General features: G+C 42.5%; 2 protein-coding genes across 2 annotated transcripts in view; both read right to left on the minus strand.

Moving 5' to 3' along the window:
• Positions 1–102: 102 nt before the first annotated feature.
• LOC115141371 (myelin basic protein-like) lies at positions 103–16,024 on the minus strand. The gene is given in 7 exon segments (XM_029680163.2): positions 103–1,681; positions 4,284–4,367; positions 5,563–5,592; positions 5,912–5,938; positions 6,284–6,348; positions 6,351–6,375; positions 15,910–16,024. Coding segments are annotated over 7 exon segments (381 nt in total). The 5' UTR covers position 16,024; the 3' UTR covers positions 103–1,645.
• LOC135559540 (myelin basic protein-like) overlaps positions 15,992–25,487 on the minus strand; it is a 51,864-nt gene continuing 42,368 nt past the window's right edge. Inside the window, exon 4 of the mRNA XM_065000143.1 lies at positions 15,992–16,434. Coding sequence (XP_064856215.1) covers positions 16,136–16,434 — 299 coding nt within the window. The 3' untranslated portion in view covers positions 15,992–16,135. The remainder of the gene's footprint in view (positions 16,435–25,487) is intronic.

Raw genomic sequence — 25,487 nt, forward strand, 5'->3', positions numbered from 1 at the left:
GCTTCAAATGACCTGACCTTAATAAAGATAGTGTTGAATGTTTCATCTCTGCAAGTTACCTCATCTGTGTACACTACTTTTAAACACAACCGGAGACCCATAACGGTTTTATGATTTTTAAATGCTTTATTTATTTCTTCTAGTTAAGTGGCTGATCGTACATCTTTTTTTTTATTACAGATACAACAATGAGGGTCTCAAGAGTTTAATTTACATTCATTCACAGGACCCATACAAAAACGCGCGCACACTTTAAGACATGGGGGAGGGGCGACGGGGGCAGGCAGAGTAATGCTACAGATGACACACGTTTGTTTTTAAACAAATTGAGGAAAGACTGGTGTGGGGGAGGTATTGGACAGTAATAAGCAGTTTATGTCGCTCGTGCCTTGGTCGACAAACTCCACGTCCTCTATATCCATGTATCTTTTTTAAAAATAACGTTTATGCTTTTACACGGTTAAATAACGAGCACCTTTATGACAGTGTTGGTCTTTTAATATCCACACAGAGTAAACACACCACATTGTTTTTGGCAGTCAGAAATGGCATTGCTTAGCTAGCTGTTTTTGTATTCATATTGTGTGCAGTCCTTTGATAGATATATAAAGCAAGAGATACTTAAGACCGAGAAGACTACACTAATGGGGGAAGGGTCTGAATCTGTCCCCCCGTTGGAAATGCCAAGCTTGTAGCAGGTCCAGCGTGAGCTTGGTTTCAGAGCAGTCCGTGTCTGGCTTTTCAACGGTCAAAACAGTGCACTTTATACGAATCCCAGTTGTGTCTGGATGGGGAAACTCCCATTAGTGTCTTAATCAATCTACATGTACTGGAAATCAAATGAAAACAACATTAGAAATGATATCATCCATTGACGTCTACAATTCAGTGGATACTACAGACGAGACTTTTAGTAGGTTAACAGCTTTCAGTAGCTCGATGTCATTTTACCACCGAAGATCACAGCCAGCCATAGACCCTAATGTAAAAACATGGAAAGACAACAACACTTAAGACAGGACACTTACACTAATGATACAGGAGGGGAGACATACAAACACATGACCAACTGAGTAAGACGATGCTTAGCTATGAATTCATGTCAGGATGTACAGAAATGGAAGAGTGTGTGTGGAGGGGGGGCAAAGACGAGCATGACAAGACAGATAATCACTTGTTTCTGAACCAGAACCAGACCTGGTCATACTTTCACAACCACAAGCGGTCAGGGCCAGGTCAATTGGACCTAAGCTACTTCAGCCAGGTCTGGTCCAGTTAGCCAGCCTTGTTAAACGACTATACAGACAGACAGAGAAATATAAATGAAGACACAGATACTGTAAAGCTATGACAGGGGTCCTTTAGGCTGTAAGAGGGGGTCCGGATGACTTCAGCAACAGTTCACATCCAAGATGGTTGCACAGGAGGGTGGAGCAGGGGCGGGGTGGGGGGAGGCACAGATTGTGTCGCTATATCTACCAGCCGGGTGCGGTGGGGGAGGCATTTGAGTTATAAAATGAAAGTGTTAGAAAAGCAGGGAGAAGAGGTGTGTGAGTCGACAAAGATCTGTTCTTGTATCTTCTTTGTTTTCCTCCACTTGCGTCCCTTTTCTTGACATCTGCCTTTGTGCTCTTGAAAGGGGACCTCATTTTTTGGGTAGAGACCCAGTCCGGCTTGTGCCCTGCAAGAGAGTGAGAGACGAAATAACGATCAGGAAATGGACTGTTTTTGTCATTCGCTAACGATGCTCACTAAAGGGATGTGCTCATTAGGACACAAATGTCCAGCTGTATATTGTCGTACAGTCTATGTGGCCTTGAGCATTGTGTACTTTTGTTTGGTTAGAATAAGTGGGTGAGTTCTAGGTATTATCAGAATTGTTTATTTTGTGAATTCTCAGCTATGCCTTAAAAAGAAACATCTCCCAGTTCAAATGTGCATGTTGTTGCCAAAACTGATCAATGACGTGTTGTACCAAGCTCATTCCCTAAGAATAGATTGTGCATTTTCTCGTGGGGATATAAAAGTAGGAGAAAGAGGGGAGGAATGGAACAAAGATTATACAAATGAGACAATTCTTTACGGAGAACTATTGGAATGAATATAATCCATAACGTACAAAGCCTTTAAATCTCCTAAAACAAAAGGAGATGGGAGGAAACGGGCCAAGCTCTGAGCCATTCTTACAGCAATTTGAGCTTAAAATCATTATCGGTTCGAAACAGACTAATTAGAAAGCAGTAACAGAACTGGAGAATGGAAAACACCACACAAATGAACATTTGAAATAAAAGTCCGTCCCCAGATAACGATTCAAGATAGAGGAATCAGAAGCGCTAGAGATGGTGGCTTTAGCTTAACGCCAATTAGGCAGAGAGATTGTGGGGAAACGAAGAAGAGAAGATTTGGTGGTCTATTTACCCACACATTTGTAGATTTTGATCGTCTTCGTCATCTTTTAGTTATGGTAATGCCACATAGTCCAGCTAGCAAAGACACCATGCAGGGAGCACGTGAACATATACAGATACTCTAAACATTTTTCAAAGTAGGCCTACTGTAGGGTATGCTGAAGATGACTGTGCTTGGTTGCCTTGCTAATCAACACACCCACTGTGAGTGCGCTGACTGTACCTACGGGAACATATGCTCCCTGTGCCTATTCTGCCTAATTAAAATAACTGTATCTGAAGCTTGGGCCAGACTGGATAATTAAAACTGCCAGAGACCTTCAGAGCATGTCCTAGAGATTAGCATTCACCATGCCATGGATAACGCAAGGAGAGACAAAACAGCCTCTCAGAATGCAGGAGCTCTCCGAGTCAATACTCACAGGAGAACGTGAGTCTATCGGCAGAGTGAGAGGTGAGAAAGATAAGCGAAGAGCGTGAGAGAAGGAGAGAGACAGACAGAGAGAAAGAGGCAGAGACCAAAAGAGAGAGGCCGAGAGAGACACAGTAGAGACAGAAGATGGACAAAGACAGGCAGAGACTGAGCTAGAGAGAGACGGGCAGCGTGCCATTGCTCAACAATGCACATGTTCCCTCTCTACTGTTAGGGAGCGTGTCAGCTGTTGCTGACAGCTTATTACAGTAAGTGGATGCACTGCTTAAGTATGTGCTCCAGTTCAGAGCCTGTGGCGCTACAGCAGGAGCAGAGGGAGAAACGTGGCCTGGAATAAACGGGGAGAGTCTGTCAATAGTGGATGCTGCCGATTGTAGCAACAAATACCTCAAATCTCATTCGGAGGGTATACTCTCTGTTCAAACACCTCAGTCGTCTGTTTGAGAGGAACACATCGGGGTACTATGCTGCTCCTTGAAAAGTCCGGAAATGTTCACTCAAGTGCACATAAGTGTGTCTGCCTTGCCTTTGTGTGTGGCCTACTAGGTCGGAGAAAAACCTCCTTGATTAAGTCTGCCTGTGTAGTAATACATCCCAGTATCGTATACAGTGTACTTGGTACACACATGCATGAACCAGATGGTCAATGTAATGAAAAGTGCAATATCCTAGTTGTAGAAAGAATGAACGGCACTGCTTCCATAATAGCTTGGCTTACCTTATGGTGTGTATGCAGTCGCGTAAGCCATCGGCAAAGTAAGCAAAGCTACCACATGGCACAATTGTAATTGCTAAGCATATCCCATTGCAGTTAGCACAGCTCCTAGAACAGCCATTAAGAGTAAGCAGGACTACTATTCCGAAAGCTTGTTTCTAATCCACTCATTACACAGCCAGGTGTAGGCCCACAGGTGCAAGGTCACTGTCTGCGAGTAAGCAGCCAATTATGTTAGGCGCTACATGTCCATATCCAAGCCAAAAACAGCACTACCTTTGACGTCAAACTGCACTCTTTAATGCAATGAAGCCTGTAGCATCAGCCAGACACTGTAATTATCACTGTCTAGAGGCTGTCTCAAGGTGCAGTTATTCTGCTGGCGGTATGATAGGCAATGGAAGGTGACACCTTAGCGTATCAACGTTGAATAAATTCATAATAGCAATTAAGAGTACATATATATTGCCGCTCGTGACTCATCTGTTACTCACTGAGTGCTGGGTATCATCACTGAGGTGAAAGAAGAAGAAGAGAGAGAGACAGGAGGGAAGAATAAAAGAGAAAGAGATCCCATCTGTTTAATCAAGCGCACATTCTGGAATTCGTTTCAATAACATACAAAGGGAATTATATAATGGGATATTCCCTTTTTTATGTTAATATCAAAGGCAGATTAGAGCGTTTTTGTCACTTAAAAATGGCTTTTGTTTTTTTAGTTTACCATTTTGAAGATCTTGGACAGGGTTCCGCTGTCTCCTGCCCCGGCCTTCTTTGCCTTAGCGGATCCTGTTGACTTCTGAGACCCCTGGAAGAGAGCAGGAGTGAGGTAAGACACCAGGAGACACTGTTGTTGTCACCTAGCATGGTGGCCCAGTGTGTGCTTTTGCATCTCTGTCTTTGTTCATCTAAATGATTGACTAATTCCAGGCTAAAAAGCGACATCATATGTACATATCTTACGTGGGTATTGCACGGCCGTTTAGTACAAAACCAGGTTTTCTGATAATATCATGTTGCGTGAAAACAACAGAAGCAAATAGCCTCGTCTCCGAGCTCAATTGAAAGCCAGCAGGTGACGAGGTTATAGAAGAGATGGCTATTGAGTCAGTGACGCGCATCACGGAGTGAAATATTACATGCAGTATTGGAACCAGCCTGGATCAAAAAAGTGGCTCCTTTTGCGGTGGCATTGAAGCAGTGGAGCAAATCAATCAAAGTGGAAGCGTTTCGCTTTCTAAATCAAAGGTGGGAAAATGCAATCTCAGTAACAGCGGAGCGGTGGCTGCTCTGACTCTCACAGGGGGAATAGACTGAGAACTGTTCACAATAAACATGCATGAGGGTGAATTAAAGGTGGGGAGGGACACTTCAAAAGGTTATTTAAAGATCCCTTACCTCAGAGAAGAGCTTTAAAAGGTCTCATCCCTTATCACTCTGTTATTTTACCCCCACACAGTGCTAGCTGTTATGTGTGACTCATAACATCCACAACACACACACACCAGTGGAAGCTTCTGAGGGGAGGACGGCTCATAATAATAGCTGGAAAGGAGTCAATGGAATGGTATCAAACGTGGTTTCCATGCAGTTGATACAATTCCATTGAATCCATTCCAGGCATTACTATGAGCCGTCCTCCCCTCAGCAGCCACCACTGACACACACACACGCACACACAGACACACACGCACAAGAGAAGAGGACAAGACTTCAAATTCAGCAGGGCGAATAAGAAAAAGCAGGATTAAGTTGCTGGTTATCAAAACGACTTCAGCAAATAAAGAACTGGATATTCAATTGAGCCGGAGGCAGAGAGCTTGCCAAACAAAACCACTCAAAACATGATTTAATACAAGAGAAAAACTGATGAGGGCGTTATGCATGTACGCTTGGATTAGAACAAGCTCTCAAGCCTTAAAATAGCTACAGAATATACTGTTTAAGGAACGGCCTGGGTTTTTTCTCTTAGCTTTCTCTAGCTGTAGCGTTTAACCACGTACCAGGCCTAGTTTCGCAGTCATTGCCGTCCACTGGACAAGGACATGTAAGAGACAGAGACAGGGAACAGACAGGGGTGAGACACATGGGGTGAGGGAAGGAAAGTTAAACACTCAGGTCTTACTCAGAGCAAAGGCATCAAGAAGAGGAGTCCACATCCAGGGTCGAGCATAGCAGAGTAAGGCAGACGCTCGCGTCATCAGAGAGAGCACAGATTCAGTGACATACAGTACATGACATTCAGTGACATCATATGTTAACAAAGCCAAATACACAATCACATCCAAAGACTAAAACAACCAACTCCTCAATTGGACAATAATGACAAAGAGTAAGGTAAATGGGGCTCACCCTAGACTTAGGAGGGGCAGGGGACACCTGAGGGGAGAGAGTGACACAGACCTTTAGAAACACAATTACATTTGAGTCATTCAGCCGACACTCTTATCCAGAGCGATTTACAGGATCAATTAGGGTTAAGTTCCTTGCTCAAGGGCACATCAACAGATTTTTCACCTAGTTGGCTCAGGGATTCGAACCAATGACCTTTCGCTAACTGGCATAAAGTTATTTATACCACTAGGCTACCTGCTCTTAACCACTAGGCTACCTGCTCTTAACCACTAGGCTACCTGCTCTTGACTGGTAGACTACCTGCCACCCTCATATCAACAAGTCAAACATCAACAATAGTAGGCAAACTATGCAATTGGGGTGACTCACGATCGTTCTGAAGAGGCGTACAACAGCGTTCTCCCCTCCCTTAGGGGCTGCCTTGGCAGGTCTGGAGAGGAGGACAGGCCACGGAAGGAACCCTGGAAGAAATGGAGGGAGGGATGGAAGAAGGAAAGGAGGGAGTGATGGAAGGAAAGGAGGGAGGGATGGAAGAAGGAAAGGAGGGAGTGATGGAAGGAAAGGAGGGAGGGATGGAAGAAGGAAAGGAGGGAGGGATGGAAGAAGGAAAGGAGGGAGTGATGGAAGAACGTTATAAAGGCACAGCGGGAATACATATAACCCAACACAACCTAACAAGAAAGTGTGCTCCCTGAACCAGACCAGGCTCTACTCTGCCTCCACTCTCCAGCCCCTGAAAGGTGTTAGAATTGGAAACAGCTGGTGGCAAATTGCCAAACACCAGGGATGCTGGAGCACATTTTCTGGGGCTGTAGAACGGCTTCTTCTTCAGCTGGATGGACTACCTGGGGAGCTCTTACATCACAGAGGACCTGAGACAAGCTCTCTGAGTCATTCACAGCAGACTCACGTAGGCGTACACAGATAACGCCCATCCAAAACTCATTCAAACTGAAAACAAGTGATTAAAAACTAACTGGATGAAGGAATTATAAATTAATTAATAAAGTCAGTAAGAAATGTTTTGGATCTTTGCAAAGTGTGATAAATATCAACACTAAATGCTGTTGAGGGGGAAGTTAAGTAGAAATCAATACAATTAAGTACTTCAGACAAATAAACCTTTAGAGGATTGGATAGGGATGAATGCAAAATTAGCTCTGTCTCAATAGGCTCTAACATGTACTTTCTAGACACACACAACTGGGACCTTAATTAAAATGGTGTGAATCTGCAATGATTCATTGTCATTTTCTCAATAATAACCCTGATTATTCCCAGTCGGCTATTTAGGGGTATGTTTGTGAATAACATCCTTTGATATAGCGAAACCCATTTCATCCTAATGAGTGCCTCTCTCTCTCTGTGGTATTTTGTGGAGTGAGAGCGAGGGGGCCTTTATGCCCCCATTCATGTCAGCGAGTGAAGAGACTGGAGAGGCTGAGGCTCTCACTGAATCACTGCGATTATCCCCATGAAAGAACTTTACCAAAATGAAAAGGCAAACTTTCACCCCTGTACATCGTTCACAATATAATACACTCATTAGTGCTTCCACTTGCATTTCATTCACTGTCTTTTCAGCCCATATATGGATGGATAGATGGCTGGATGGATGCAGACTCAAGCAGAAAATGACCTCAGGAAATAAACACATTAACATAGAAAATGTGTTTGTTCTTAGCCCGGGGTCCTCTAACCCGGAGGACCAGAGGGAATTTAAAATCTATCAAACTATTGGAATTGGATGATAATATCCAACACATTTATGAATACAGAAGATGCTCAGTAGAATAGCCAGGTAGCATGGTTGTTGGTCGGTCAGTTTGTTCCCTATGAGCAAAAGAAGTTGAAAAGACTTGGAAAATAAGTTGTTTTCAACCAAACCAAATGCTCATTGTGTTTGTGCTGGAGTTGGTACAGGTGAATTAATTTCACCACTTGTGGTTGTTGTGAAGAACTGATCTGCCTCGCAGCTGCGGTTATTCTTTGTGTGTTCCAGCAGCTCTGTCAAATGGAGACAACTGGGGTTTACGTCCCAAATGGCACCCTATTCCCTATATAGTGCGCTACTTTTGACCAAGGCCCATCAAAAAGTAGTGTACTGTATAGGGAATAGGGTGTCGTTTGGGATGCTCAGCTAGGGGTTCGGTACTGATTGCCATTGCAGAACCCGGTCCTGCAGTTGATTAGGAATGATTTATTTTGAACATTGAACATTGACTTGAGGTCACATATTCCCATCAAAGTTAGGTACTATACACAGACGTTCCACTTATGTTCCCATTAAATACAGGTCCAGAGATCGAGTAGCCTGAGAGAGAGTTAGGAAGAGAAAGTTGAGTCCGAAAGTGGAGGGAGAGAAGTTAGAGCGAGAGACATTGAACGATTAAATTCTGAATTTAGAATCCGTTTGATATATTTGTAAAGAAGGATCACAATATTCAGTTACGATCTTCACATGTCCTTTACTGAATCATCTTGCAATGGGCGTTGTCAGTATCGGTTTTGATTTTCCAACACGAGGAGTGTTCAAAAGACAACGGCATTCTGACGCAAGGAGAGTCCTTTCAGGATAGAGCCGAGCGGGGGATTATTGTGTCGGGAGGGAGGAATGGATAGAGGGAATGTTCTCTCTCGGTTTGATGTTTGAAGAGTATGAGAGATAAGTGTGTGTTCCTGGCACGGAAGTGCATTGTTATTTACCCACAATTCAGATTTCACAAAGGAGCTCGTTCCACAGCGGAAAATAAAAACTATAAAAATGCCTCACTGTCATCCAACTTTCATAAAGCTTCAAAGCCCATTTCATCCTCAACATACGTGAATGGATGTATAGCAGTGGACGTCCGTTCATCATTTCCAAACTCAGCTAGCTGCTAGCGTGGCAGCCCAGCCGGCGTAGAGAAAGTTCGGCAACACTTAATTTGACACTTCGTTTCACCTCTGACATAGAGGCTGTTATCCAGGGGCGTTAGGCCAGTACAGTCATAAAGCCAAACGTTACCTCTATCATGACAACAGTCATACGTTATAACCGCAGGCGTGAATGGGTTTGACACCAGATTTACACCTTCATGTTAATGTCATAGTGACGTGTCAAATAAAGTGTAACCAAAAGTTTCCTGCAGTGAAGAACAAGGTCACCTAAACCCAGGTCGAGAGAGTATTCAGGACTCATAGGACACCTCCCTGAGGATTTAATTAGTGTTAAACCTCTCTCCTCAGAGGTGCAGGTCAAACCTTGACAGATGCTGACGCCTTCAAAAATGGACCACGGTCAATAATTTATTCCGGAATAAATTCATTGTAATAATGTATTATTTATGAAGGAGCAGGAGGATAGGAAGGCCACATAGTGATCACTGCATCCTATCCTATTGAGACAGTGTGTGAGTCATTGTGGACACACACAAATCACAAACCGCCCACTGTCAAATGAATAGGTCTTACTCACAATAGGTGAAACATCCACGCACCATACGTTACAATTATTCATATACAGTGCATGCTCCTTCTCAATCCCATCACAGCTTTACATTTGACTTGGGTCTTGATTGATCACAAAAGATCAATGTCCGTCAGGGTCCTAACAGACAAGTCGGCGGTTGATTAATAAGACTCACCGGGTTGCAGATCCACTAGCCACCGACTGACTCCTTTGGAGTGAAATCCACTTGACAGTTGGTAGTCTCAGGAGGACAGACTTTCTGCCAGATCACCTCTTCAGTTGTCTCTGCGCTGCAACTTCTCCAACTATTTAGGAGAAGCTAGCAGGAATTGGACAACTACCTCAAAGGGGTTTGACCGTTTACAACAAAAGTGTCATATTAGAAAGCAGTGGAGCTCTAGGTCATTCCCTAACACTGACAACAGTAAGACAAAGTTGTGGACTACAATCTACTAAACCATAGCTGAACTGGTTCTTTACCATCCAAAACCAGGGTACTGGACCGAACGTCTAGTAAGACCCTGCTTGTCTTACAGTGCCAGGTGAATGTAAGTTAATAGAAGGTATGGTCTACACTCCTCAGTTCTCATCAACTCTGAATAAATAAAATGGCAACTATATGTCAAATAAATGTAGGGCTCAGAGGAAGTTCAGGTTATTTTTCCATTGTCCCTTGTTTCATTCTCAAGTACGAACACTTTAGAAGAAATGCAAATGAGACTGCACTAACTTGACTCTGGCCATCACTATAAATGTCTTACATTTTGTAAAATATACACATTTAAAAAATTAAGAACAAGGAAGGATTGACTCTTTCATTTTTGACCATGAGGCACATCTAATGAATTCAATGACGAGTAGCATCTCATTGGCGATTCCAGTCCTTATTCATATTCAGTTACGAATGAAAATACTTAACTGGAAGTCTCCAAAAAGTGAGATGGACAAAGTGAGACAGGCTTTCTTGTTTTCATTTTGTATTCAGATTTTGAAAATAACTGTCATTTGCTAAACAGAATACAAGAGAACAAGAAATAAACACTGTTGTTTTATCCTGATTTACTAGATCTTGATAAACCTTCCAAGATGTTCAATTAAAGACCAATTATTTTAAAAAGACTTTCAATTAAAAAAAGCATCAAATACAAATGTGACTGAAATATAATTTTCAGATGAATAAAAGTGATAAGGCAGACAGTACTAAAGACGAATTTCCAAAAGAAAAATTCAGCAAATGAACCCGGTCCCAGGTTTGTTAACGCCGTCTTGCCAAATCATACGGTCATTGTCATGCCAAACACGACTTAACTTCTCACTGTGCCCATCAATGACAGAATGATCAGATATGGAGATCGAGGTGCGGCCAGACTGTTTGGCATGACAACAATCATTTTTACATGGCCTTAAGCTACTTAATAAAAGCTAAGCTAAGAGTCGGCCTCGTAATTCCATTAAGTCTACACAACACTTCTCCCAGCCTCATCTAGACAAGTATGCCGTTACTGCAGAGTGTGGACTTATCCACTCAAAAGGACAAATCAATTGGGAATAGTTTTGACGATGAACATTCCATTCCCTCTTCAACTGGGCCAGATTCTCCATAACCCATTCCTAGCATAGACCACCTCATCCCAGCAGGAGAGGTTTCTCCTCAAGCTAGACCGGATCGAAACGGAATTGTCAGTCAACGTCACTGATTGAGATAATACAATGTGAAAATCAGCGATAACCACTACGCTCAAATCAGTGTGATCGTGTCCAGTTATGCTTTTCGTTCCAAACATTCTGTGGTGTGACTGCGCCTGTTGCATCAGAGGAGGGTTGTTAAAAAAGTGACATTACATAATAAAAACAACAATACAAAAGCCCCCCCAAAAAAACGCTGCTCAGGGTGGGTGTTGTTAAGAGAGTTTAATCAAGCCATTTATCCAAAAGCTCAGAACAGGATCAGGTCAGGAGCAGATGTCGGTCATTACAATTCACAGGAAATACAAGCATCGGTTAGATATCTCAAAGCATTACAAAAGAGATCAGCGAATGGGATCCATGGATCCACCCTGGGATCAAACATACTCCCACACACACACACAGTTCCTGACAGGGTAAAGGAAAGCCTGGGTTCAAATACTTTCAAATACTTTCAACATTTGCTTTAGTCTGCCAAGAGTTCCAGATGGCCAGGTTTTGCACATTGGCGACTATTCTATTGGTTCCATTGCGCCATGCAAGCACAATCAAGCGCAGCTGAAGTATTTGAAATTATTTGAAATAGCATTTGAACCAGGTCTCAGTAAAAGACACCAGTGAACCTGAAAGGTGCTCCATCTAGCTGGCGAGAGGAGATCAGCTCTAAGAAGCTTTTGGCCAAGACACTGCGTTTGAGTTAGCCCGGGTATCAGTCTGCTTCTGCTATCATGCCACTCCTTGTCAAGCAAACATTTTTTGGCATGATGGCACAAACAGATTGGTACTCAGTCCAAGGACGAGTGCAAAACTCAGGCTATCGGGTCCTAGTTCTCACAAAGTTACCCAATAGACCCCATATTTAAATTAGCTTATTTTCCTGTCATGGGTTTCAGTTCCATGGTGACGGCACATAGACACTCATTTATCCATCAATTTAGTCTCATAAGGTCTTCCCCTTTTTGAATAATAGGGATTATCAATCAGCTTTGACAGGTAACAAATTGGCTTCAGTTCCTGAGGTTAAACCAGTTGTCTTTGTTTTTTGGTGATATCTTAAAGAAAAATATAACATCACCATGCAGATTCCCATGAACTAGTTTCAAACCAGAGTAAACTAATGAAAAGACAAAACAAAATTGAGGTGAAACCAAGACAAGAACAGAAAGAGCAAATTCCAGTTTGTAAAAGGATTAATGGCTCAATAGTGAACGTTCATACCTGTCAATAACAGTAGCCCTTTCCTGCAGTCAAAGGACCTACACTAGTGGCGTCATTGGTGGAATGTTATCCATATTTTCAGAATTTCATCATTAATAATAAATCAAATTACGAGGCAAATCTGGTGTGTCTATGTCAAACGGTTTTATTATATTTCAGTCTTTAGTGATGTATATAAAATGTAATATTGGGACGCAAACTCAAAATGTAATACATTTCAACTCTATATCTGACGTGGGACAGATGGTCTTCTGTTTGTTTTTTTAAAGACCATAACCATGTGAGGTGTATACTTTTGTGTCAAAGAAAATGTGTTTAAGACTACCAACAAACACCGTGACCCTGGTTTAGCCACTGCAGTAAAAAAAAAGTTAAAAGGGCAATTCTACCACTTTTCAACTTCATTTTCATTATCTCCAGCACACTACCAGTGTCTACATATGTGAAAACCGCTCATTTCAACGTTGTTTAGGAACAAATATAAAGTCAATAAGTTCTACCCAATGACAAACGTTTTAAAAACAGTGATTTTCAAACAGCATGAGATTCGCGGTGACATGGGGACTCGTTGCAGGTTTCGATAATCACTTTTATTTTTTTTAAATCCTACCCTGTGACCATGAGAAGAGTTGTATATTTTTAGGACCTATCGTCTTATTTTTTTTAACCACAGATCATAGAAACACACCGTTTTTACATGTGCTGGAGATAATGAATATGAGGCTCCCATACCAGTTGAAAGCAACTATAAATGTATGACTCGAACATGCTCAAGAGTACACAGCGAAATTTAATACAATGCTCTACATGGGCATTCTTTCAACACTGTAATGGACATGGCCACTAATGGTGAGTTTCTATGGAAAATATGCATTGAAAACATCAGACCTATTTGATGTTTTGTTATAAACTATTTTTTATAAAATGTCATTCCCAGTGTAGTCAAAAATGTGATGTCCCTGTGTTTTATATACACGGAGTGTACAAAACATTAGGAACACCTGCTCTTATTTGTGTCACTTGAAGGGGAGGAGACAGGTTAAAGAAGGATTTTAAAGCCTTGAGATGTGGATTGTAGTATTGTGTGCCATTCAGAGGGTGAATGGACAAGACAAATTGAAATGCATTTGAACGGGATATGGAAGTAGGTGCCTAGGCACACCGGTTTGAGTACGTCAGGAACTGTAACGCTGCTGGGTTTTTCACGCTCAACAGCTTCCCGTGTGTATCAAGAATAGTCCACCCCCCAAAGGATGTGTTCCTAATGTTTTGTACACTCAGTGTATATTTCCACATGAGTTTGGAATAATACTGTGAAATTGTGAAAATTATGACAATTCCCTTTTAGTTTAAAACCTGTTTGAAATGACAGCCTGAAATTTAAGCCTGTTTTGGTGGGATTACCAGATTTACTAATTACTAATTGACCGCAATTAGTTAATAGACCAATAAGAAAGAGCATTCCAAACCTCTGCCAATAACAGCTAGTTTGCTCCGCCCCACTCAAACCACTCCCACACAGTTTTAGCTAAATTCTTGCTTGAGAAATGACTCTTTGCTAAGAAGCTATTTTTGTTTCTTTTTACCATTTTAAATGAATACAATCACAGTAAAGGTACTTGATTGTTACCCAGAAATGATTTGATATTAGATTTTTTTTTAAACGGCTACATTGGACCTTTAAGAATAAATAAACATGTTTAACCTGTTTAATCCTTTTTCAAACTTTGATCAGTGCAGGGGGAAAAAATGATGCTCAAGGCAACAGAGTTAGGTATCATATATTTGAAATTAAAAACACTTATCACAAATCTGAAGGCAACCCCTTTGGTAAAAAATATTTTCCATGTTTCTTTTAATCATAAACTAACTGCTCTGATGTAGAAAACTATTTCCTGAAAGAGCAGAGCGGTGACAATGACAAAAAGCAAGCTAATACTGCCTCTTTTTACAATAATTCTGTTCATTCAATTTTGACAGGCAAAGACACTGACACTCAGCAGTACACTTCAATGTTGTTTAAGATGTGAAAGAATCTGATCTACAATGCCCACAACCAAATCATTCTGAAACTGAAAAAAAAATACTACTAAAATTACTTTGAGCTGGGATTTAATTATATGCAAAAGTCATAAGATTTCTGTCCTCTCTGAAGTTGTTATAAGGCTCGACTGTCAGACCACATTCTGCAACCTATTGGATGATCATCTGAAACTACCATTCTCCTCTCTGAACCAATGAGGAACTAACTCCAAATCCCCAGAGTGGACTGAAACAGAGCTGGAAAACATAACAGCGTTGGACTCTCTCTTCAATACACTGTACCAACTTCAACACATAACTGTAGTAATATACAGTAAGTTGTGTGTTAGACTTTCCTCTGCTTCCAAAGTTGACAACTGATACACAAACAGTGGTAAGCTGACTGAAATGTGCACTGGGTTGTTATATCAATTTATATCTACAGTACATCCCTTGTCACCAGCTCAGGGAGAGGCTTTGGGATTTAGAATTAGCACATCACAGAGCGAGAGCGAGAGAGAGAGAGCGAGAGAGCGAGAGAGACAAACAAGGCAATGTGGGCTCAATTATTCTCACTGTACCGCAACAGTTATCCACACACATCTGGGTCCAGGTGGTGCTTGCTACAGCAGGATAGTGGGTTCAATTCCCGGGACCACCCATACTTAAAATGTATGCACGCATGACAGTAAATCGCTTTGGATGAAAGCGTCTGCTAAATTACATATATTATCTGAACCTGCTCTCCAACTACACAACGCAGCATCTTTTGAATTCTACACAAACCCATATAGGATAAGGTTTAGCGTAGATAAATGTTTTTTTCCTATTCTATGGTATATTATATTATTTATGTTGGATTATGTACAATATTATGGTCTCGAGTTGTCTTTGTAAAGAAGGAGTGAGAGAATCGTAGTCGAAGACACCCAATGGAGGTCCATGCAAGGCATTTAGGTTATAGTTCTCCACTATTGACCATCCACAGTTAAAATGGCAAACAGCTAATAAATCAGGAAAATTGGTAGCCTAACAATCATAACAGTCTCTCCCAAAATGCATCTAAGGGTGCTGACATTTATTCAAATTTCCCCATGAAATCAGCAGAATCATTATTCTCTCTTAAAAATACCTGATACACAACTTTAAAATGGCTCCAGTTTTAGATATATTTATGACCATATAAGTACCGCAGATGCTTTGATGCTCTAGCTGAAATAAAATGTACAATTTTAATGATAGTACCACGATAAAATAACAATTACAAAACAATTATTCGAAAGACTAAGTCAAAGCCTCTTTGCGCTACACCAATCTCAAACCACACCCATATCAGTTATCCAGTGTCTAAATGAAGTTCTCAATGCCATTAAATCACAAATAAGCACATTTCAGGTGAATGTCTTAAACTTTGGTAGATCACATGATTTTTATTTTCTTAAAGACGTAAAATCGTAGCAAATTGAAACAAAAACTTGTGACAAATTTCTTGCAGCTCACAATCTGCCAAAACCACAAATCAGACATCAGTCACTCAACTTAAGGCTGAACACAAAAATGAACCATGGTACATTAGAGGTGTATCTTTCAAACAAATCAAACTCTCTCCTTTCCTCACCTTGCTCTTCCTCTTCTTGTCCCCTCCAAAGAAGTTCCCAATTTGATCCATAAGGCCAGGGGCCTTCTTTTTCCTTCCCAGGCTAGACAGTCCAGAGGAGCTTGCAGTTGCCATGTCAGTGGTTTGGGTTGGGTAGTGCAGCTAGTATCTCTGTAAGTGGGGTTCTAGCTCTCAGGTAAGAGCGAAGGGGGTATTAAGAGAGAGAAAGGAGAGCAAAGAAACAAACTTAGTCTAGATCCTGATCCTCTGAACCGCACTCTGATCCCGCTCCGCTGTGCTCTTGGATGGTCTGTAGCTCATCTGATTCAGAAGGGCGGTCTTTGAAGGTGTTGTCCTCGCGGCCCGGAGCATCTCGGGAGAAGAGGCGGACCAGGTGGGGGCGTGGCACGGCGCTATCGTCAGCATCAGCTGTGCTGGCCTCATTCCCGGAGCTGCTGGGCCCCTCAGTGCCCGTGGAGTCAGTCACCGCCGCCGCCTTCTCAGAGGGGCAGCCATTGTTCAGGTTCACATCTGCCTCATCCAGGCCTGCGCAGAAACAAACAAGGGTTATCTATTGGACCATGGGCCTGCATGGCGCACAAGGGCCCTGCACAATGAGTCCCTTTGACAAGACCCTGCCCTTTCTGCCAGAGAAACTCAACAGAGAAGGGATCCTGAGTGACATGCCCTGTAATAGATCTAGAACACCGATCAAATACATAGCTAGGAGATTACTGCAACTGGGAAAACCATACATGGTTAGCAAGGGTCATTACCGACTATCAAAACAGTTTCACAAGGTCTCCTCAGTCCATGGCAAAAGTTCCTTACAGTTATAATACTGTAGAAAAGTAACACAGCTCACACATATCATCCCCTAAACCCCCACCACAAGCACAATAGCTCTCTTGGAATGATAATGGCATACTTTCCACATTCCTGTACTAGTACGGGAATCATTTTACCAGGTATGTTGACTGAGAACACATTCTCATTTACAGCAATGACTGGGGAATAGTTACAAGGGAGAGGAAGGGGGATGAATGAGCCAACTGGAGGCTTGGGATGATTAGGTGGCCACGATGGTATGAGGGCCAGATTGGGAATTTAGTTAGGACACCGCGGTTAACATCCCACTCGAAAGACAGCCCCCTACACAGGGAAATGTCCCCAATCACTGCCCTGGTGCAATGGGAAATATATTTTTTTTAGACCAGAGAAAGGAGTGACTCCTACTGGCCCTCCAACACCACTTCCAGCAGCATCTGGTCTCCCCATTCATGGACCGACCAGGTACAACCCTGCTTACCTTCAGGCCAGCAGTGGGATGCAGGGTGGTACTCATATCCCTAGGTCAGTCATTTGTCATTTAAATGTCCAATGCTGACACGCTAATTCACAACTTTCTCCATTTGCTTTCCACATGTGCAAATGGACACTATGGTGATGCTGAGATCTACGGCATTAACTGTAACTTATCACCTTTGACAGAAGCCACCATGCTAGCTAGCTCCCGGAGCACAGGGCATGGAGTGCAGCGCTCCCTGAAGAACAATGCAAACACTATACTGGACGAAATGGTGTAGAAAAAAACAACAGTGGAATCTGCATGCTAATATTTCCTCAACAGTGGTCTATTGTCAGAGCCGCATAGTTGTTTATGTGGGACAAGGAGGCCAGTGTCACTAAAATAACTCCTATAAGTATGGACTTTCAACCCGATTCACAGTGACACTTATCTGATGCCTGAGCAACTGCAAGGCAGGCGTTGGTTTGAGCCGGTTTGAGCAGATCATTGGGTTTGAGAAAGACCAACAGTCTTTATTTTAGAATAATTAACCTTTAACTAGGCAAGTCAGCTAAGAACAAATTCTTATTAACAATGACGACCTACCGGGGAACGGTGGGTTAACTGCCTTGTTCATGGGGCAGAATGACAGATTTATACCTTGTCAGCTCAGGGATTCGATCCAGCAACCTTTCAGTTACTGACCCAACGCTCTAACCACTAAGCTACCTGCCGCCCCAGTAACTCAAAATGGATCAACAAGGCGTTCAGATGGAAGAATATCACTGCATTTAGAATTTTAAAAACTAAAACTTGCAATTTGGAGAACCAAAGTTCTGGATCTACTGACAGATGTTCCGATTCTATGATCAAAGAGACGTATTACAATCCGGATCAGCGATCTTCCAAAGGGCCATCGTGGATCTGAGTACAATTAAAGCACATAAGCCGAAACTGTTACAGTTGTGTGAATGATGTACATGGAGGTAGAGCCATACTACTCGAGTCAGCTACAACGACAAAAATCACAGGCACTTGAACGGGCGACACTGAAATTAAATATCTAAGATGAAAGCAGGTTTTCTGTAGCGGAAGCTATTTACTTATTAAAACAAATTGCTCTTAGATATGATTGTGAAAGGATTGAAGGACGGCTGGTCTCAACCGAAGCTCAAAGCCCATTTGGGGAACCAGGACGCCACCAGCACTTATTTCTCTAGGAGTCACTAAGACCTTGATACTTTCCCAGTGAACAAAATCACAGAACCAAACATCCCTTGTCACCTTGGTGAAAGGCAACTGTAATTGTGACCCTACACCTCACAACATGAAATATGAGAGACCAGAAGAGCAGGAAAGAGAAAAGACCGATCAGGAGAAAGAGACAATGGAGAGAAGAAAAAAAAAGGAGAGGGATACATGGAAATAGTATGAAAAGGAGGGAGAGATAGAATGAGAGAGAGGATGAGGGAGAGAGATATTTTCCCAGTAGATGTGATTGAGGTGTGTGCCGCTGTGACGGTGCTATAAAGACACAGTGATTTGATGTTATAAAATGATGAAAGCCGTGCCTGTGCTCCGGTGCTCCAGCAGCTCCACAATATGAGCAAACTGTTCAGACTTACTTCCTCCCGGCAGTGGCCCTGTTATGTTACAGAGTCATCTCACACCATCACCTCCTTCATCAACTGCCATCAAATAGCATTGTTCTGATTAGCACTTTCCACTGCACTTACAGTATGACGACAAAACACTGAATAATCTGTCTAACCCACTTTTCTTCTCCCTCTCTCTGGGACTCTGGGAAAGGAACTGTATACCTATGTGTGTGCACAACCCCAGAGTGTTTTGACATTGAAATTAAACACCAACAAATGTACAATTGTATAGTTTTGCATTGCCCATCTATTCCACATGTGTGCATTGTCAGAAAATATAGTTATGAATAAAGTTTATAAAGATAGTCATCTTGACATTAGACTGCTTTGAAAAAAGGTCTAAAAACACCTGACTGACTTTGATTTTGAAGTGGAATACCCCTTTAATGATTTGTCTTTGGTTCCCTGACAGCAATACTGTGACCGAGACCTGAACAGGACTCCATGTCTCCATTAGGCTCAGCCACTACTTGCAGATGCACTCAGAATACGTCTGCACCGGGCCACCGTCTCCACTTTAATCACATATCATCAGTCATTCAATCAACAGGGCTGAATGCTGATGAAATAGTCTCCCTCACACACTCTCCCTGCCAAATAAGTTAAGCGTACTGTTCCCTATACAGATAACGGAGCTTAATATAACTCCATATTCTACTAGGAAATGCTGTTAGTCATATGCTCAGAGGAGCGTGGAGTACGGCTACGACGCCTTTAAAAACTGTGGACGATTGCATTTCATTAACGCTCCCCATATTGCTGTGAGACACTGAGTTGTGTCAGAAACGTCACTTTATAATATAATATACTAATGAAGTGGTACTGGAATGTCAAAGAAAATCAGGCAGAAGCAGGTCCAAAGCAAATAAACATTTGCGTCATCTTTGGGGGGAAAAAAAGAGATGAAAAAGTGAGATACAGGGATCGAAAGAGAGAAAGAGGCAATTTATCCCCAGTGTGCTCCTTTATTACATGAACAAAATCATGCTTACCCCTCTCCCCCAAAAAAGATGCAGTAGCAGAGATAGCGGGGGATGATAAAACACAGGTGCTTGTCAACAACATTCAGGGAAATGAATGTGCGGGCTGATGCATGACACTGAGGAGGGGGTAGGAGGTAGAAGGGTCTCTACAGAGCTGCTTCAGGGTTTGCAATGTAGCACACTGCGCTCACTTTTCTTGATCTCTTGGTCCCGCTCATCAATTTCGTATTATTCATGTGCTTTTACGATGAGAACATCTCACGGCAACGTGTCCGTCACAGGGTAGGCTGAGGCAGGCACAGGGCCTGGCTGGAGACAGATGATAGGCCTTGGTGAACGGATGAAAAGCACACAGCCACTCATCATGATACAGTACATATTCGCTGGGGAGACGGACCACTTCAATCAGGCCCGTTAATGATCTCCACTCTTAGGAAAAAAAAGGTGCCGTCTAAAACCAAAAAGGGTTATTCGGCTGTCTCCATAGGAGAACCCTTTAAAGTAGGAGAAGCCTTAAAGAATCCCATTTGGTTCCATGTAGAACCCTTTCCACAGAGGGTTCTACCTGGAACCAAAAAGTGTTCTCCTTTGGGGACGGCCGCCAAACCCTTTTGGAACCCTTTTTTTCTTAGAATGTACTTTAAAGATGTTTATTTACCAAGCTATGACCGTTCCATAAAAAGAAGCTCTGTAGTGCCGAGAGAGAGATGAGGAGAAGGAGAAGTGACAACCCACAGTGACAAACTCTTGACAAACAGACAAGACGAGGAGAAGAGGAATGCAGCGAGTGGGCCTTGGCTCTCTCCTCAAGGCCCCTGTAGAGCAGAGGACGTTTGGCCTTCTGGTGGACCAGCGTCTGGAACAACAACAAGGAGCCAGCCAGGATCCACCTACAGTGGTGGGACCCAGGCACGGGAAGTATTCCTCTAAGAAGCAGCGCAGTTATGTGGCCCTTGACCAGACCTCCCACCCAGGAGTAAAAAACTGCCACTGCCCACTCTGCCACAGCATTCATCATGGCTCAAGGACCTCCACCCACAGGCCCCGGGTAGAATGACCCTCTGTCTTCAGACTTATCAGGCATTCATGGTCAGGCCGTCCTCTGGAGATTTTTCAGCGGCAGATAGAGGAGATGCTACAGACGCTACAGCTAAACCCCTTATTTTTCGCCTATGTCCTTGAAACCCCAAGCCCCTTGCATGACCTCTGTGACCTTCACTTCCTACAACTGCTCAATCCAAATGGGGAATCATGTGTATGTCAGAAACAGTTCAACCAAACCTGTGTACACTCTTAGAGGAACCCTATGAAGAACCCTTTTTGGTTCGAGGTACAACCCTTTTGGGTTCCATGTAGAACCTTTCCCACAGAGGGTTCTACCTGGAACCAAAAAGGGTTATACTTGGAACCAAAAATGGTTCTCCTATGGGGACAGTGATAGAACCCTTCTGGAACTTTTTTCCCCCTAAGCGTGTATGTGATATCAACTTTTACCCAGGACAAAAATCTAGAAAAATGTGTCAGTGGTAGTGCCAATCTTCACTATTTCAGCATGCACTCATGCAAAACAAAATCCACTTTGCTGGGTTACACTTCCTGTTCTTGTTTGGCATCAGTGTTGAGGTTTACATCGTAATCTGATCTAGTCCCAGTGAGGCTGGCACCACTACCAGCGATGATGGAACCTCAACTCTGTTCCGTCAACACCGCCCAATGCTTTTCGCACTAATCTGTTTACTGGCCAAAAACATCTCACTCAGAGCATTCTCTCTCTCCGACTCCCTTTCCTTCAGTATTTTACTCTTCTACTTTCTCACTTTCTCTTTTACTCTCTCTCTATATTTCTCTCTCCCGTGGGGTTTCTATCCTGTGATCTCTCCTCTCTCAGGTAAAAGGTGTTAGGTAACAACAGCACAGAACAGGCAGATACGGCATCAACAGGTTGCTATTGATCAATCCACAGTGTGTGTGTCTGTGTGCATGCATGCGGGCGTGAATACAGGGACTTTGTCTCTAATGGGGAAGGGCAATTGCCTTGCCAGCTCCTCGACAAAACAGCCTTGAGCTGTGTGAACGTGAGCTAACGCAGCCTACATTTCACAGTATGCCCAAAGAATACACTAGTTAGTTTCCTCTCCCACCACCACTGTCCTGGATCACTGGCACATTTAAACAGAAAAGGAGCAAATCCAGTCGGTGACAATGGCGTTTGTTTACGCCCCGAGCACAACACACCATTATTCTGCTTTAGATGAACATGTACTGTGGGCTTTCGTCTAATTGCCTCATTTCTTCTTGTTTCATGACATTTCCTCTTTACATTATGTTTAATTCTTTAAAGTCTAAGATGTTGGGGGAGGAGGGGGTGCTAAGCTGACATATGGAATTGTTTTAAGATGGTCAAATTACATTTTTCAATTTTAGGACCTCTTTGGGTATATATTTTTATTTTATTTTAAAAAATGATTTGAAAAAAAATCTATAGTTTATTCTTTATTACTAAAGCCCATAGAAAAGCATATTCATGAATGGCAAAAAGGACAGCAAAAAATGTATCATAAGAAACAAGGTTTTGAAGTGTCTGTCCTAAATCTAGGAGAGTGCAAAGCTGTCATCAAGGCAAAGAGTGGCTACTTTGAAGAATCTCCGATATAACATATATTTTGATTTGTTGAACACTTTTTTGGTTACTACATGATTCCATATGTTATTTCATAGTTTTGATGTCTTCACTATTCTACAATGTAGAAAATAGTCAAACTAAAGAAAAACCCTTGAATGAGTAGGTGTGTCTAAACATTTGAACGGTACTGTATATACACTACCATTCAAAAGTCTGGGGTCACTTAGAAATGTCCTTGTTTTTTAAAACAAAAGCACATTTTTTGTCCATTAAAGTAACATCAAATTGATCAGAAATACAGTGTAGACATTGTTAATGTTGAAATTTACTAATGTAGCTGAAAACGGCAGATTTTTTTAATGGAATATCTACATAGGCGTACAGAGGCCCATTATCAGCAACCATCACCAATGTGTTCCAATGGCATGTTGTGTTAGCTAATCCAAGTTGATCATTTTAAAAGTCAAATTAATAATTAGAAAACCCTTTTGCAATTATGCTAGCACAGCTTAAAACTGCTGTGCTGATTAAAGAAGCAATAAAACTGGCCTTCTTTAGACTAGATGAGTATCTGGAGCGTCAGCAGTTGTGGGTTTGATTACAGGCACAAAATGGCCAGAAACAAAGAACATCTGAATGCATCTGAAGGCAACCGGTACAGATTTTTTTAATGAATGGAAGTATATTTCTTTATATATATTTTTTCAAAAATGAATGGAAGTGTATATATAAGAAATATACTTACATTAGTTAAAAAACAATCCGTACAGGTTACCTTCAGATGCATCCCGTGACAATTGTGGGGGTCCTAGAGCAAAACGGAGAACACCATTGTGCTCGTTAGAATCTCCCCTTTCCACAGTGAGGTCTCATTAGTTTGTGTTCGGGCACTACCAAATAGAAGGATTTTGATGGGGATTGTTATTTATTGAATTAACTCAACTTAGATTGACGCACCAGTGTGTTAATCGACTCTAGGGGGTTAATTGGATTCCTGTACTGATTTCGCTTACAGGTTTTACAGATAGAGGTGTTACCAAGTGAGTGTTTTGCTCAAACATACCTTGGGGATATCTCATACTGCAACTTGTCCATGCTAATTCACAAATTGGTGCAAAAAAATGTGATTAAGCTGTTAATATATCAAATATGGCTTGATATGACTTGGTCTTTTTTAAACTCAACATTACAAAAAATACATTTCATTGTATGAGCCACATCAGTTTACATAATTAGAACTTATATTCTACATTACCATGGAAATTGTTGCGTTACCATACCAGGTAGACATTACGAATATACCCATGAGGTTAGTAGTCAAATTGGCAGGGTAAGAGGTGCCAAGTCTGTCCTATTCATTCTATTTCTATGTGTGCTGCTGTTGCAGAGAGAGGGGGGGGGTTGCCTAGACAACCAAAGACTTGTTTGCTACAATGCCTTGCCTGATTTAGCAAGGCGCAACAAAGCTTCGTTACGTTGTTCAATACGCTACCTGACCACTGGCATAATTAACTCATCATCCTGAGTGCTTGTATCAAGTGGAGAGTCAGAAAAAACACCATAAAAACAGACCATCTAGACACATCTATCTCTACCATCTGCACTGGTATCGACAGGACAGAAAAACACTGCTCACTCAATTTCCAGAAGACACTTTCCTATCACACAGGTTCAGGGAAAGTTCAAAAAGCAAATCGTAAAAAGCCATTTGTGACTCACTCTGGCAAGTTTGTTAGGAAAGAAGCATCAGAAAACTGTATATGTTTTTGGGAGGCATTTACAGTTCTATTTGTACGTCAATCATTTGAATCCATTTTGGGATTGGGGAAGCAGTGGGCTACACTATTCATTCTTTCCTCTACAATAACCATAGTCTATCCATCACCAGCTGTTCACACACTCCCCGATTGTCCAGCCAGATGGTCAAGGCAAGATGACGTGGACCCTGGGACTCTGGACCCACTAACTCACACACATGCGATGCACACACAAACTCCCACCCAGTGCATGTAGTCCAATCACGGAATGAATGACTCCACGAGACATTGCTGACCATTCTCATGTATAGTGTACATTTCTCTATTGGCCACTCTCTCACTCTGTGGAAGCATTATGTGGACCCAGGTCCTATACAGTGCCTATTGACCAGTCCCTCCAGTGAAGCACACGGTGCCCATAATGGTACCCTATTGCCTGATAGGAGACACTGGCCAAAAGTAGTGCACCAACTATATGGGTTAGCAAGTTCACTGTCGAACCACTTCTCACATTTGTTTCAGCCATTCTCACATGCACACAGAGAGGGAGTGAGAATGAGAGAGAGGGAGTGAGTGAGAATGAGAGAGGGAGGGAGTGAGAATGAGAGAGAGGGAGTGAGATTGAGAGAGTGAGAATGAGAGAGAGGGAGGAGTGAGAATGAGAGAGAGGGAGTGAGTGAGAATGAGAGAGAGGGAGTGAGAATGAGAGAGAGGGAGTGAGAATGAGAGAGAGGGAGTGAGAATGAGAGAGGGGGAGTGAGAATGAGAGAGAGGGTGAGTGAGATTATGAGAGAGGGTGAGTGAGAATGAGAGAGGGTGAGTGAGAATGAGAGAGGGTGAGTGAGAATGAGAGAGGGGAGTGAGAATGAGAGAGGGGAAGTGAGAATGAGAGAGGGGAAGTGAGAATGAGAGAGGGGGAGTGAGAATGAGAGAGGGGGAGTGAGAATGAGAGAGAGGGAGTGAGATTGAGAGAGAGGGAGTGAGATTGAGAGAGAGGCAGTGAGAATGAGAGAGAGGCAGTGAGAATGAGAGAGAGGCAGAGTGAGAAAAGACAAGAGAGGCAGAGTGAGAAAAGACAAGAGAGATAAAGACAGAGAGATAAAGACAGAGACAGTGAGAGAATCTGAACAATGGTGTCAAAGCAGAGAACACTGGCCCAGTGATGAATGGTGGCTCTCAACAATCAATGCTTTTGAGTGGCCAGGAGCTCTGCTGTGGCAGTGCCAGGGTCTAGTGCCCGCTGTACCAGCTAGTGGTAGCCCCAGCCACCGAGACAAATGCCTGAGCCAT

The sequence above is a fragment of the Oncorhynchus nerka genome, linkage group LG14 (assembly GCF_034236695.1).
Source record: "Oncorhynchus nerka isolate Pitt River linkage group LG14, Oner_Uvic_2.0, whole genome shotgun sequence".
Classification (NCBI taxonomy): domain Eukaryota; kingdom Metazoa; phylum Chordata; class Actinopteri; order Salmoniformes; family Salmonidae; genus Oncorhynchus; species Oncorhynchus nerka.